Source organism: Colobus angolensis, unplaced genomic scaffold (assembly GCF_000951035.1).
Source record: "Colobus angolensis palliatus isolate OR3802 unplaced genomic scaffold, Cang.pa_1.0 Scaffold56, whole genome shotgun sequence".
NCBI lineage: Eukaryota > Metazoa > Chordata > Mammalia > Primates > Cercopithecidae > Colobus > Colobus angolensis.
In genome coordinates, this window is record NW_012119154.1 from 5,924,661 (window position 1) to 5,940,172 (window position 15,512).

Sequence of the window (15,512 nt, forward strand, 5' to 3'; positions counted from 1 at the left end):
TCACGATGAACTTTATTTCTATAAAGAAACACAGGAGGAAGCTGCCTGAACATTCCACAGGCTCTGTTTTCCTTCTGGGCTCTTTATGAGGCACATGTCTGCCGTTTCTGGAATTAGCACTCTTCATTCTTCCAGTCTTGCCAAAGAGAAGCAGCTTAGCGCCATGCAGCATCACTGGGAAAAAGGCAAGCTTTGGAGGAACACTGCACGGGGGCATCTGCTGAGCTGGACCTCACCTGCACTCACGGGAACCTCACAGCACAGCCTGTTCTCCTCTGCTTCCGCCAAGGCACTGCACCTTCCTTGAGCAAACAGATTTCCCTTGTTGACTGTGCTGTCAACAAAGGCTCTACTGAGGAAAAGCAGCAACTCTGCTGAGAAGGGCGGAGGGCCCTGCAGGAGCCGTTTACAAGCTCTTTCTAAAGGAGAAAAGGCAGAGGGGCAGGGATAGAAGTCTCTCTGAGTCACTGTGGGAATCCATCCTGCTTTTCTGTTAGGCCCCAGGAGAACAGTCCTGTAGTCCTCATGCCATCTCCACACGCATTCCTGCGTCCTCTTCATGGCTCACCTGCAGCTTCCTCACCAAGTAGGCCCAGCAGGACCAAGGCTCCTGTCTTCCCTGTAACCCTTGCCCCGTGCAGCTCTTGCCCAGGCTAGGCTAGGGCGAGCTGCTCTGGGATGCAGGGCCCGCGAGCACTGTAACACTGATGAACCACACACACATAATGCCCGCTCCTTTCAAATGGCATCCAGTCTTCACACACATGCCAACAGGTGTCACGGGAGCCTCAGCACATGCCTCATCTAAAGCCTGCCATTCTGCTAGGCTCACGCATGGCCATGATGAGCTCAGGAAGCCCAAAAACCGACAGCAACATAGATACTCTGCCTCTGGAACACATCTGGACAGTTCGCTGCCGAGCTTTCTGGCGGCGTGCCCTCGGTGTGCCCGGGTCTCCACACCCTCCAGTTCCACTGGCTCTCTCCAACCAGCTCCCCATGACTCAGTGTTATTTTGTGTCTTAGGTTTATTTTTGTCTGCTGCTGTTGTTTTTGCTGTTTTTGGAGGAGTATGTAGACCATTTGTTGTTGTTGTTGTTGTTTGAGAGAGACATAGGGACTCACTCTGTTGCTCAGGCTGGAGTGCAGTGGCATGATCATAGCTCACTGCAGCCTCAAACCCCTGAATTCCAGAGATCCTCTCGCCTCAGCCTCCAGAGTAGCTGGGAATACGGGGTGTGCCACCATGCCTGGCGAATTTTTTTACTTTTTGAAGGGATGGTTTTTAGGGACAAAGGGGTATCATATGCACAACTTACTCTCCAATGGTTCAAAAAAATTATAGATACACACATATATATGTTTTCACATATGTATATATACGTATCTTGCTATGTTGCCCAGGCTGGTCTCAAACTTCTGGGCTCAAGTTGTCCTCCAAAGTGTTGGGACTACAAGCATAAGCCACCATGCCCGGCCTGAGCTTTTTGCGTTTTTTGTTTGTTTGTTCGGTTTTCTTTTTTCTTTTTTTTTTCTTTCTTCAGACAGTCTTGCTCTGTCGCCCAAGATGGAGTGCAGTGATGTGATCTCAGCTCACCACAACCTCCACCTCCCGGGTTAAAGTGATTTTCGTGCCTCAGCCTCCTGAGTGGCTGGAATTACAGGTGTGCGCCACTACATCTGGCTACGGCCTGAGCTTTTTGAGATTTTAAATTTTTATATAATTTCAGAGTTATATAAACATTATAAAAGCAAGGAACCCACCCTTTATGCAGGTTCACCAATGTGTTTTCATTTTCCCTTTGCTTTATCATTCTCTTCTCTCTCTTCCTCTCTCCATACCACACACACACACATGCATACATGTGTGTATACATATATATGTGACTATGTATATATGTGTATCTATAATTCTTTTTTGAACCATTGGAGAGTAAGTTGTAGATATGATGTCGCTTTGTCCCTAAAAACCTTGGTGTGCATTTCTAAAAACAAGGATATTCTCTTATATAACTACAGTACAGTTATCCAAATCAGAAAATTTAAATGTTGATACAATACTATTATTTAATTCATGATCCATATTCAAATTTCATCAACTATAACTATTTTTTCCTAGTTCAGGATACAATCCAGGATCACGAATTGCATTTCATTGACAAGTCTTTTTGGTCTATCTTAATCTAGAACACTTGCTTAGCCTTTCTTATTCTTGACAATTTTTTAAAAAGAGTAGGATGTTCTTCAGTTTGAGTTCGGTTAATGTTTCCTTGTGATTAGATTCAGTTACACATTTTTGGAAGGAATATGCAAAAAATGAATCACTGAATCAATATGTTCCTCTGAGTGTAATGTATCATATATATTGAGTTGTCCATGACTCAAATCTGGAGTCACTATCATGACGTTGACTTTGGTGTCCTATAGGACATGAATGGATGTTCTCAACCTCTGACGTCATGCACTACAGTTGTGGGCAAAAGGGGCACACACTTGCATACACATAACTTGCTCGATGGTCTGTGAGGTGGAAAGCCCAGGTTGGCCTCTTGGGTGAGGAGAAACACATGGTTCAGTTGCCCTTGTCACCCAAGCCAAAAGCCAGCCAACTCCTAGAAGCAAGCATACCTAGCTAACAGCAGCTGACCACAGACTTATGAAGAAGTCCCACCAAGACCGGCAGAAAAGCAGCCAAAGTGGTGGTTCACAAAATTGTAAGCTAAATAAATAGTTGCTGTCTTAAGCCACTACATTTTGGGGTGATATGTTAGCTAGCAAAAGCCAACCAATGTATCTTGTTTATTGGAGAAAGAAATAAGACTCAGAAGCCCTACATATTTCTTTGACATTACTGAAGAAAAAAGGTTGTCCTGTTTTTCTTCTGGCTCTGTCCTGTCTCCCTCAGGGATATGACCCTCTGTTTATGTTTAGAATTTAAAAGATTATTTAAATTTACTAATGTGGGCCAGGCGCAGTACTCCCAGCATGTTGGGAAGCCAAGGCGGGCAGATCACCTGAGGTTAGGAGTTCACGACCAGCCTGATCAACATGGTGAAACCCCATCTCTAATAAAAATTCAAAAATTAGCCAGGCGTGGTGGCGCACACACCTGTAATCCCAGCTACTCAGGAGGCTGAAGCAGGAGAATCGCATGAACCCGGAAGGCAGAGGTTGCAGTGAGCTGAGATCACACCATTGCACTACAGCCTGGGCGACAAGAGTAAGACTACGTCTCAAAATAAATAAATAAATAAAAATAAAAATTGTACTAGTGTGTGTGTGTGTGTGTGTGTGTATGTAAGTGTGTGTGTGTGTTTTAAGAAAAAAAATAAACCACAGATATTGCTCTCCCTGGATTTTTTGGAAACCAAGTCACATCTCTCAGTTGCTTGATTGGATCAGTGATGACAGGAGACTCTCCCAACACCCTTCCATAGAAACCAGCAGATGCAGAGCCCTTCCTAGAGAGGGACCCCAGAGCAGAAGGCCCTTAGGGATCACCATGACTCTTACTTTTACCAACTCCTCTGACCCCTTTGCTGGAGATAAGGATTTGGTGCTTCTGGGATGCAGTCAGATGATTTGTATTTTCAACAAGTTCTTCTGGTATTTCACACTATCAGGGGAGTCTGGGAAACACTGCATTACAGAAGGAGTTCTCAACCTGGGCTGCATATTGAAATCACAGGGGAGTTTAAAAAAACCCAGAACATTTAAATCAGAATCTTTAGCGCTGGCACTGAGGCATCAGTATTTTTTAACACCCCCTCGATGAATCCAGTGTGCAGCCAAGAAGAACCTGTGCTCGTTTCTATGACCGATTAGTAAGAAGCTTGCTTCCCCCTCCCTGTTCACACGAATATTCCTTTTTCAACCACATGTGTTTCTGATAACAGAGGTGTACTTATTTGGTGCATACAAAATGCTGCCCTTGAGGCTTCTTTATGATTTTCTCCTCACCACTCAGCTGATTTCCCAATAGGAATTTGAATTTTCCTTACTGTGAACAGTTTCCTAAATCCTATACATTTCCTTTTTGGGAAAAAGATATTATTTTCTTTTTAGCGTACTGTCCAATATGAAGAGAGACTGGAGGGCAAGCTTTGAACACCAGCAGCTGTATCAGATGCTGCTAGGGCTCTGCCCATATTCTCTAGACACTTTTACCATTCCCATGCACAGGGACTCCCGGTAGGCACCTTCACCTCTTTGTTGGAAGGTGGCACTCAGGCTACTGGAACCTTTTGCCTGTGCACACGCAAAACACAGAAGAACCTGGGAATTTATATCTCCTAAAGCAAACCTTCACCCATGTCTGACAGGTGTGGTATAACTACTCCAGCTCCCTCACCCCAGTTGGAAAAACTAGGGTTACATACACACACTATCTCCAGGGGTTTCCTGAGTGACTGAGCCAAAGTTACCCAGCACCTCACCATCACTGTGAATTTCGCTCAATATTGCACCGATGCTTGACCCCCTTCCCTGTCTTGTCCACTTCCCCACCGCACTATTGGCTTTTCTTTGGAAGACTTTCTGATAAACCATGTCTAGTAAATCCTCACTTCAAGGTTTTCTTCTAGAGAAACCAACCTAATATAGCAACCCCCAAGAGCACACCCTCCAGCACCTTTAGGAAGACTCTGGCACTGACCTTCATCCTTAATACAAAGGGCACTGTATGTGCCACCAGGAACTGGGTTGCTCTCAATTCTCACATCGACAGCTCTCATGATTTGCTGTTCTCCACTTCCTTTGCTACACACGGTTGTTCTGAAACACACAAAAAAGGCACTGAGTGAGGAGAACTCCGGGTTGAAAATAATAAGGAATAATTCTCTTCTGCTGTCAGCTCCGAATCAGCAGAGATTTTTCTGATTCATGAGCTCTGTCTAAAAGCATAAATCTGGACACATTTTCTGCAAAAAAAAGTCTAAATTCAGAAATATAGGTGATGCTTCAGTTGAAGTAATAGGGATCAATTCGAGTTTCAAAGGCAATATATTGTTGATCTCTTCCAGATTATGTTGGTTTTTATTTCATAAAATTCTGCTCTTTTTTCTCCTATTTTGCTGTTCTTCAAATTTCTTTAGATCTTTAGTTCATGAGCCTTCAGCTTTCTTCCTTTTCTAACAAACATTTAATGTTTTAGATTTCCTTCTATAGTTTTGGCAGCACCCCATGAGTTTGGTTATGTATATTTTTAATATCACTGAGTTCTAAATACATGATAATTTCCATTATAATTTTTTCCCATAATTTATTTAAGGATATCTTTTCTAAACAGCAAATACTTGAATTTTTAAAAGTTCATCTCACAATCTCTGTGTTCTAATTGGAGCCTCTTGTCTACTTATACTTAATTTAATCATCAATCTAATTTAAATCTGCTTTTTATTAGTTCTGCCCATTCTCTCTTCCTTTCCTCTTCTTTCTTTTTTCCCCACTTTGGATTATCTGAATTCTTCTTCTTCATTTTTGGAGGAAGTATTCTCTTTTTTCTCTGTATTGATTTGGAAGTTAAATATCCTTTCACTATTTTCTTCAATGGTACCCAGAAGTTACAACTTCTTTGACTTATTGAAATGTAATATTACTTTTATCATTGTCCCTAATAATACAACTTGAAATACTTAAAACACTACATATGAATACACTTAAAACACTTCCCACTTATATAAATCATTTTTTAGCATCCAGTGTTACTATTACTGCTTCAGACAATTACATAATTTCAATTGGTCCACATATTTACTACTTCCATTTATTCCTTTTTGCCTCTCTAGTCTTCCTCATGCAATATTTTCCTCCTGCCTGAAGAGCACTTGTTTAAGTGCAGATTGGATGCAATGAATTCTCTCACCTTTCATCTGTCTAAAAATTTCTTTATCTCACCTTTATTATTGGGAGATATTTTTCATTGGGGGATAAAATTCTAGGTTAGCAGTAATTTTCTTTCTGTACCTTCAAAATATCAAAAGTCTTTGGGCTTTCATTGTCAGTTTATTGTTCCTCCTTTAAAGACAATCTCAGCATTTTTAATTTTTAAAAATATTCTTTTCTTCATATATGATTCTTCCAGTCTTACCATGATGTGCCTAGCTGTGAACTTCTTTGTATTTGTCTCACTTGAGCTTTGCAGTGATTCTTGAGTCTGTGTCTGGATGTTTTTCTTCAATTGTGGATCATTTTCATATTACTTTTTTTCTATTTTCTTTTTTCTTTCTCTTCTCCTTTTATAATTCAAATTATATTGCATCTTCTTTGTCTTTTACCCTTTGTTGTATAATTTTTCATCCTTTTCCCTCTGTTATTGATTCTGGATATCCTCCTCTGAAATATTTTCCAGTTCACTAATCCTCTCTTTGGCTCTTTTTTTAAAAGTCTTTCTTTCTTTCCTTTCTTTCTTTTTCTTTTCTTTTTTTCTTTCTTTCTTTCTTTCTTTCTTTTTTCTTTCTCTCTCTTTCTTCTTCTTTCTTCTTTCTCCTTCCTTCCTTCTTTTCTTTCTCTTTCCCTCTCTTCTTTGTTTTTTTTTTTTCTTTTCTTTTCTTTCTTTTTGAGACAAGGTCTCACTATGTTGTCTAGACTGTATTTAAACTTTGAACTCCTTGGCTCAAGTGAGCCTCCTGCCTCAGCCTCCCAAGTGGCTGGGACTACAGGCATGCACCACCATGCCCAGCCCTCTTTGGCTCTTTTTAATCAGCTATTAGGTCTATCCATTGATTTCTTAATTTTAGTTACTGAATTTTTCATGTCTAGAGTTTCCATTTAGTTATTTTTACAGTTTCCACTCTCTGCCAAAATTCTCCTTCTCATCTTTTATATCTTTGAACATGTCAAGGATAGTTATTTTAAAGTCTGCATCTACTAATCCTAATGTCTGGAGTTTCTATTACCTATTGTTTCTTCTGAATTTTATTCTACTTGCCTTGTCTCCTCACACACCTAGTTATTTTATATTGTGAGACAAATCCTACATTGGCTAAATTGTTTGTTGAAATAAATTGAGGTCTAGGATACTATCTCCCTCAAAAGATAATTTTTATTTGATTCTCCTAGATATCTGGAGCACTGGAAATTCAGGGTCATCTCAATCCAAATTCATGGCTATAGAGTATTTGAAGATGTGCTGCTTCTCCCAGGAGGGCCTGCATCCAGTTCACTGTACAGTGTACTGTGTCCAGCTTACCCTTAGGGCATAGCCCTGCAAGGTCCCAACCCAAAGCAAAACGACTCACTGGGTACCCTCCTACACAGAAGGTGAATTCAAATCTCCATCCTCCTAGTCCCATGTGGCTATTAAAACTGCTATTCAGCTCTTTAGTCACCCTTTAGGGAATCTGCAAAAGTTTCCAGGAGACAAGTGGCCCAAAAGTCTAAATTCATCACTCTAGGCCTTTATCATTCTCTGGATTTACGTGTACACTCAACATAAATTCATAGAGATATAGGGCAGATGTGCTAGATGTCTACTATGCCATCAATTACAAGATGCACCACACATTTAATCATCACTTCTCAGTGTGTGGTGAGGGAGTGGAGAACTATGCAGGAAAGGCCCGCAGTGGAATGGACATAGTAATGGTCAGATGCTTGTTTCCAGAAAATTAAAATGAAAGGATATTGAATAGGAATGGTGAAAAGAGAGTAATATATTTAAAAAAATAAAAAAGGGATAGAAAAACTATTTTTTTTTTTTTTTTTTTGAGGCGGAGTCTCGCTCTGTCGCCCGGACTGGAGTGCAGTGGCCAGATCTCAGCTCACTGCAAGCTCCGCTTCCTGGGTTTACGCCATTCTCCTGCCTCAGCCTCCCGAGTAGCTGGGACTACAGGCGCCTGCCACCTCGCCCGGCTAGTTTTTGTATTTTTAGTAGAGACGGGGTTTCACCGTGTTAGCCAGGATGGTCTCGATCTCCTGACCTCGTGATCCGCCCGTCTCGGCCTCCCAAAGTGCTGGGATTACAGGCTTGAGCCACCGCGCCCGGCCAGAAAAACTATTTTTAATACATTGTGTAGTAAATATAACAAGTATATTTTCTTTCTTTCATTATTTATTTTGAGACGGAGTCTAGCTCTGTTGCACAGGCTGGAGTTCAATGGCGCCATCTCGGCTCACTGCAACCTCTGTCTCCCTGGTTCAAGTGATTCTCCTGCCTCAGCCTCCCGAGTAGCTGGGACTACAGGCACACACCACCATGCCCAGCTAAGTTTTGTATTTTTAGTACAGACTGGGTTTCACCAAATTGGCCGGGCTGGTCTTGAACTCCTGACCACAATTAATCCACCCGCCGTGGCCTCCCAAAATGCTAGGATTACAGGCATGAGCCACTACACCCAGCTGTATGTTTTCTTTGTAAGGTAATATCATTTCAGCCTGCAGAGATCCACTAATACGCCTTAACACTTTCCAGTAAACCCACAGAAGATGGACCTTTCTAACCGTCCAGTCCTGGCATACAATGCCTGAGAGACCTAAGCCTAGTTGCAAGCTGTCTCTTCAGAATCTGTGAATACTCTGGTTATCTGATGAAATGTTATAGTAACAGAACTATGAAAAAATATTCCTGCTTGACTACATTATGGAAATGCATGCACAGGGTATATTTTGTCTATTCAAGAGCGTGGATATAAAACGTAAGGCAGAGAGAGGACCACAGTTCCAGATTCACCAAAAGGCTTTGGATGTAGCCTCAGTTGTCCCTTTATTCAGTTGCTGCTTCATACTTGACACATTTGGAGACATGAGTCAGCATGGCTGTCTATGTTTTCCATGGCCACTTGCCAGCCAGACATCTTAGGATAATCATCTACCAAAGTAGTCCTTGGTGCCTTGTTTGCTTTCACATTTCCTGTGGCATGAAGGAAAAAGTGAAGAGGCTCCTGCCTTCTTTGAGCATGACTAAAGAAGTGTTTGTTTATTTCTGCTTTTGCTGCCTGTGTTTCTGAGATCTTACTAAAATATTTTCCCAAACCAATATCCTGAAGCATTCCTCCTATGTTTTCTTCTAGTAGTTTTACAGTTTTGGGTCTTACATTTTGGTCTATAATCCATTTTGAGTTGATTTTTATATGAGGTGAGAGGTGGGGGTCTAGTTTTATTCTTCTGCATATAGATATCCCATTTTCCCAGCACCATTTATTGAAGATACTATCCTTTCACCAATGAGTGTTCTAAGTTCTAGTGTTCTATGTGACTGTAGGATGGCCATAGTTAACAATAACATATCATTTCAAACAGTTAGAAGAGGATATTCAATGTTCCCAGCAAAAAAGAAATGCTAAATATTTGAGATGACAGACATGCTCATTACCCTGATCTGATCACTCTCCATTATGTGTGTCAAAACATCACTACGTACTCCATGAATATATACAATTATTATCTGTCAATTTAAAAAATAAAATTAGGCCAGGCATGGTGGCTCACACCTGTAAACCCATCACTTTGGGAGATGAAAGCCAGAGGACTGCTTGAGCCCAGGAGTTTGAGACCAGCCTGAGCAATATGGCAAGACTTCGTTTCTACAAAAAAATTAATAAATTAGTAAAAATTTAAAACCAAGCAGGTTTCAGCACTATTGGAAAGATTTCTCCTAGCTGGCCATAACAATTACTTCTCTAAAGGAACTCAGATAGCCACAGCAGGAATGGCTTGTCTTGCATATAAGGTCTAGGAGCTGAGCTGGCAAGACTCATAGGCTGACAATAACTCAACGGCTGGGGGCTAGAATCACCTAGAGGCATCTTCATTCACAGTTTCAGCAGTTAATGCTGGCCACGGGCTAGGACATTGGTTAGGGCTGTTGGCAAGAGCCCCTAATGGAGATATTTCCATGTGATCTGGCCTTCCTCACAGCACACCCATCTCAGCACAGTCAGACTCCTCATGGCATCTCAAGGCTACAAAAGTGAGTGTCCCCAGAAATCTAGACAGATGCAGCATGGATTTTTCCAGCCTAACTTCAGAAGTCAAGTAATCTCACTTTTGCTATAGAGGCAAACACACCTGTTGATGCCAGTGGTGTGAAAAAAATTGTGGCCATATTTTAAAACCTCCATGCCATATTCCTATATATATATGTAGATGAGTGTCCACAGAAAAAAGGGATAAAGAATGTATACCAAATAGTTAATAGTCATTATCTCTGAGGTGGAGAAGAAGAGAGAAACTTGCTTTGTACTTTGTATATATATATGCATTATTTGAAATTTTTGCAATAAGCATGTATTATTTTTATTATTTAAAAAAATTTCCGGCCACTGCACTCCAGCCCGGGTGACAGAGCGAGACTCCGTCTCAAAAAAAAAATAATAATAATTCAAGGCTAAGCAGGGTGGCTCACGCTTGTAATCCCAGAACTTTGGGAAGCCAAAGCAGGAGGATTGCTTGAGGTCAGAGTTCAAGACCAGCCTGGGCAACATAGCAAGCATTTTCTATCTCTACAAAAAATAAAAATAAACAATTAGCTAGGTGTGGTGGCACATGCCTGTAGTCTTAGCTACAGAAGGCTGAGGCAGGAGAAACATTAGAGCCCAGGAGGTTGAGGCTGCAGTGAGCTGTAACCATGCCACAGCACTCCAGCCTGGTTGACAGAGTGAGACCCTATGTCTAAAACAAAAAAAGAAAATTCAACATAACAAAGTAAGGGGATAAAAGAATTCTGACAGAACTCCAGAAAAATGCTTTTATAAGCAAACTCAAAACATGAACACACGCCAGGCGCGGTGGCTCACGCTTTGGGAGGCCGAGGCAGGTGGATCACCTGAGGTAAGGAGTTTGAGACAAGCCTGGCCAATATGGTGAAACCCCACCTCTACTAAAAATACAAAAATTAACTGGGCATGGTGGCACATGCCTGTAATCTTAGCTAGTCGGGAGGCTGAGGCAGGAGAATCGCTTGAACCCGGGAGGTGGAGGTGGCAGTGAGCCTAGAATTGCACCATTGCACTCCAACCTGGACAACAGAGCTAGACTCCATCTCACATAAAACAAAACAAAATATGAACACACTGGAGGCTACTGCCCACTGTACTCTCCCTGTATTGGTATCTCAACAGAACAATTACTGAGCCCTATATAAGCCTTGGTGGTGCAATTGGGGTGAGTTGGAAAAGGAGTGCTCGCTTGACTTACCCGAGAGTGCCATCTGCTAACCAGCCAGTGGCACACACCGCAAAGGAGCAATCCTGTACCACTCTCCGCAGCTCGTCTGCAGACACCAGGTGAGCACCCCTGCTCTTGCAGGAAAGCCGAGCAGCCTCCAGTTCTAGGCCCTGAGAGCCATTCTGAGACTCCAGCACAAAGAGCTTTCCTGTGTGGGGACAAGCACAAACACATGTGGATTTCAGGATCCATGGGAAGTTAGTCTCAGCAAACTCGTCCTCTGGCAGATGCCAGTTAGAATTGCAATCCTTGCCTGAAGTTCCAAGTGCAGCAACTACCACATTGCACACCATCCCTGGGATCAGGTGATGATAATTACACTAGCATTTTCATCCTTGTTTTTTTCTTTTTTTGCTCTTCTTCTTTTTTTTTTTCAAAATTAACCATCTGCTCTGGTGTGTCGATCTGGAAAAGCTCTTCAAATCTTTCTTTTAAAATGGTGTTTTACAAATATCATGTGTCAAGGCTCAGTGTCCTAGGCTTCCCTAAGTTAGGTCACTTGATGTCTAAGGCACTGATTTAGGCCTCAGCTCTGCTTTCTTCTGCCTCCCTCAGCCTTAGGATGACCCCCTATACAACAGGTTGCTTCCCTTCTCTCTGTCCCTTGCCTTAGTATATTACCAGGCCCCTTTCACAATACATTCATTTGCGTCTGCTGTACTTCTCTCCTACTGGACAAGAAAACAGGGATGATGTCCGGTACACCTTGGCTTCCAAAGCACATTAATGTATGGACATGTAGTGGGCCTTAAAGAATGTGTGATCAATGGGGGGATGGGAACATGAATTCAGGCTGAGGTGAAAGCCCAGGCTGAAAGCAGATGAGAATTTTAGGCAAGAAAACCATGGTACCAGAGGGAGCGCTGAGGTCCCCAGGAGCCTCCTGGAGGAATGAAGCAAGGCCTTGGGTGGCCCTATCAAGTTAAGGTAAAGGCAGGGGAGAAAACACCTACTAAAAATGAGACCCTTTACTTACATCTGTCACCAACTTTTTCATAATACATCAGTTATTAGACTAAGACACAGCTAAGACACAAGTCATCTGCTTGCAAAAGACTAAGATAAGCTATCTACTTGCAAAATTATTATAATAAATATAATAATTCCCCAGCTTTGGAACCAAAAGTTATAATAAAAATACAAAAAATTAAACAAACATATCCATAGGTGACTGGTACTCCTACATTTAACCATAAAAAGGTAATATCAACAAAACTACAAGGAAAAACAAAAAAATTCAATCCTTGAGGAAATTTTAAACTACTGTCCCTCTCAGTAATCGTTAAAACAGAAAACAAAACTAGCACTCTTGATGTAAGAACCTATGTGCAGTACTGCATACCAAACTACAGAATACACACTCATTTTAGGCACACACAGAATATTTGTAACACTGATTAAATACTGAGCTATAAAGCAAATCTAAAAAAACCTAAAAGACAAAAATCATACAAAGCATGCCTTTTAGACTACAACAACAAAGCTAAAATCACTGATTTTATATATGAAACACTTACGTAGTGTTTACTATGGGCTAGATGTTGTTCAAATTGCTTTACAAATACTCATTATATTAATCCTTATGACAACTCTATGATATATGTGGTATTATCATCCTCATTTTATAGTTGAGGTTTAGTATTAATACTTGTCCAAGATCACACAGCAGAGATACAAAATCAGGCAGTAAGCTCCCTGTTAGTGATTTCAATCACTTGGTTATACTGCCTATCAATAACAAAGCAATAACTAGGAAAATCCCCTTGTGAGAAATTACAAAATATACTTCTAAAAAAACTGTGTTCAAAGAAGAAATCACAACTGAAATAAAACATGTCAATTCAAGGGCCAAAAACTTATGGAGAAACTAAAGTAGTTTAAGAGAAATGTATAGCCTCAGAACTCATATTATTAATATAAAAAAAGTATGGTTGAGAATCAATGATCTAAGTTTCTAGCTCAAAAAACTAACACAAAAGTCCCACAAAATCAAACCTTCTAAAGTAGGAGGAGGAAATAATACAGATAGAGCAGAAATCAATAAAACGGAAAGCATACAGTCGAGAAAATAAAGCCAAAAGTTGCTTTTTTCAAAAGAATAATAAAATGGATAAACCCCTAGTATGACTGATCAAGACAAAAAAAGAAAACACAAATTAGCAATAGCAAAAACACAAATTACCAATATCAAGAATGAAAGGGAACATCACTACAGATCCAGTGGACCCCGAAATGATAATTAGAAATTATTACATTGCATATGCCACATTAGACAATCTAGATGAAGTGGGAAAAAAACTTTAAAAAACAAAACTTAGCAATATTGACACAAAATTAATTTTAAAATCTGAATATTTCTTTATCTACTAAAGAAATTAAATTTATTATTTAAAATCTTCCTACAAGAAAACCTTCAGACACAGATGATCTCACACCAAAACAAACAAACAAAAGCCCTCACCCGCAGAAACCCTTTCAGAGAGTTAAAGAGGGAACAACTTTCCAATTTGGTTTAGGAACCATCGTAAGTTTGATATCAACACTTGGCAAAGATATTATGAAAAATGAAAATTACAGGCCAATATATTTCATGAACACAGATTCAATAATCCCAAACCAGCTTCCCTCACTCCAGGTTCAGTTCTAGGTCTTCTTGCTGTAAAATTTTTCCTTAGGATTCTGCCCACACACACAATTTTAAAGACCATCCTCATACAGATGACATGTTTTTAGAAATAGTTTCTCTCCAAATCTCTCTCTTTAAATATCTGTAATTCATCATACTTAAGCTGAGCATTTCTTCTTCTTCCTCCCATCACCATAGCACACAAATAACTAAATGTAGGAACTGGTGGTAGTTAAGAATTTAGTACCAAAAAGAATCCTTTGATAATATAGCTTATAACTCTTCCTGGTCTTAGTATAAATGTTGGGGCTCAGAAAATTGAGTTTCTTTAAAGGAAGTATACCTATAATTGTCCATTGAGGAAGTGGGAAAAGAAAAGGAAGGAGAATGAAGAAAAGGAATCATTTCTGGCAAGCAGTAACAAAGAATCATGTCCTCTGGTGTTGTCCTTACTTTCTCTTTGACCAGTGACATTTCTGCCTTTAATTTTCTATGACCCGTATCAAGCTAGAGAGGCACAAAATACATTTTAAAATGACAAACTTTATGTGAAATACATGTCAATTTAAAAAATTAACAGTGGTTACTAACAGCCTTCAAAGTTAAAAATGTTTTGTCTCTAACATAGTCTCTGAGGATATGGAGAAATAAGACATTCATCCTTAATTAGGAACGAAGAGTTTTTCAAGCCTGCACTTACAACAGAGAGCACTAAAAACTCTAAGACCTAGAGGGTTTTTTCCTTGGCTTTCCCCTTTCCCTGACAACCATGCTTTTTTCTTTTCTTTTCTTTTCTTTTTTTTTTTTTATTTTCCGTGTCTTCTAGTTGCACCCAATATCGTTGGCTAAACAAGAATCACATTTTAAAATATACAACGCATCCTAAATCGACGGAGGGCTTTTCTCTTTTATCAATCTAATTCGTCCTAAGCTATAACTCCCTCATGGGTGTGAGAACTGCTGGTTTTAAGCTTGCTTCCTTCAGATGCTCCTGTACCATGTCAGCGGGATTTTGTTCCAATAGGAAAACACAGCTGAATTAGCTTTTCAAAACGGAATGGATACAGAGCTCCCAATCCTGCTCATTCTAGGGCAAGTATTAAAAGCTAAATTCAGGCTCAAAAAACAAGCGAACAAACAAAAAGTGGATAAATTCTCAGAGAACCTGCCATAATCTGGCCCTTGCCCATTTCTCTACCTCATATCTCAAGGCGTCCCCTGTCCTCCAGGTACTTTGCTTTATCATTTGTCCCGTTTTTCCTGTCACAGCCTTTGCACGTGCTATTCCCTCTGCCCAGGCTATTCTTCTCTCTCTCTCTTTGCCTCGTTGATTCCCACGTATCTTTCACGTCTTCCTGGACCAAGCCAAAATATCCGAGGGAGTTTTCTAACCATCGGCGGTGTCCTCGGGGGCACATTAAATAGACGTTGAGAAACCGAGGGACTGCGGAAAATCACTCCTTAGCAGAGGAGGTTCTAGGGTACCTTAGAGGTGATTTCATTTGAGCTTTCTTGGAGACCTTAGGAAAGCCAGCGGCGGGACTGCGGGACCTGCGCGCTCGGCACTAAGGGAGGTCCAGGTACCAGGCGGGCGTATGGGCGTACGGGCACGAGGAGACTTGGTGGGCCAGGAGAGGGATGCCGGGTCCCAGGACCGCCGCTCGCTCGTTCCTCTCAGACTTGCGCTTGCCGCTTGCCAGGCTGGTCAGACGGCGCAGCCCCG

At 40.9% G+C, this 15,512-nt stretch overlaps 1 protein-coding gene across 1 annotated transcript in view; it reads right to left on the reverse strand.

The window, feature by feature from the left end:
- The window catches only part of SUSD5 (sushi domain containing 5), a 39,876-nt gene extending 28,420 nt beyond the window's left edge, over nt 1–11,456 (reverse strand). The window contains exons 1-2 of the mRNA XM_011961629.1: nt 11,134–11,456; nt 4,655–4,773 (exon numbers count right to left, since the gene is read on the reverse strand). Coding sequence (XP_011817019.1) covers nt 4,655–4,773; nt 11,134–11,456 — 442 coding nt within the window. The remainder of the gene's footprint in view (nt 1–4,654; nt 4,774–11,133) is intronic.
- Nucleotides 11,457–15,512: the final 4,056 nt, after the last annotated feature.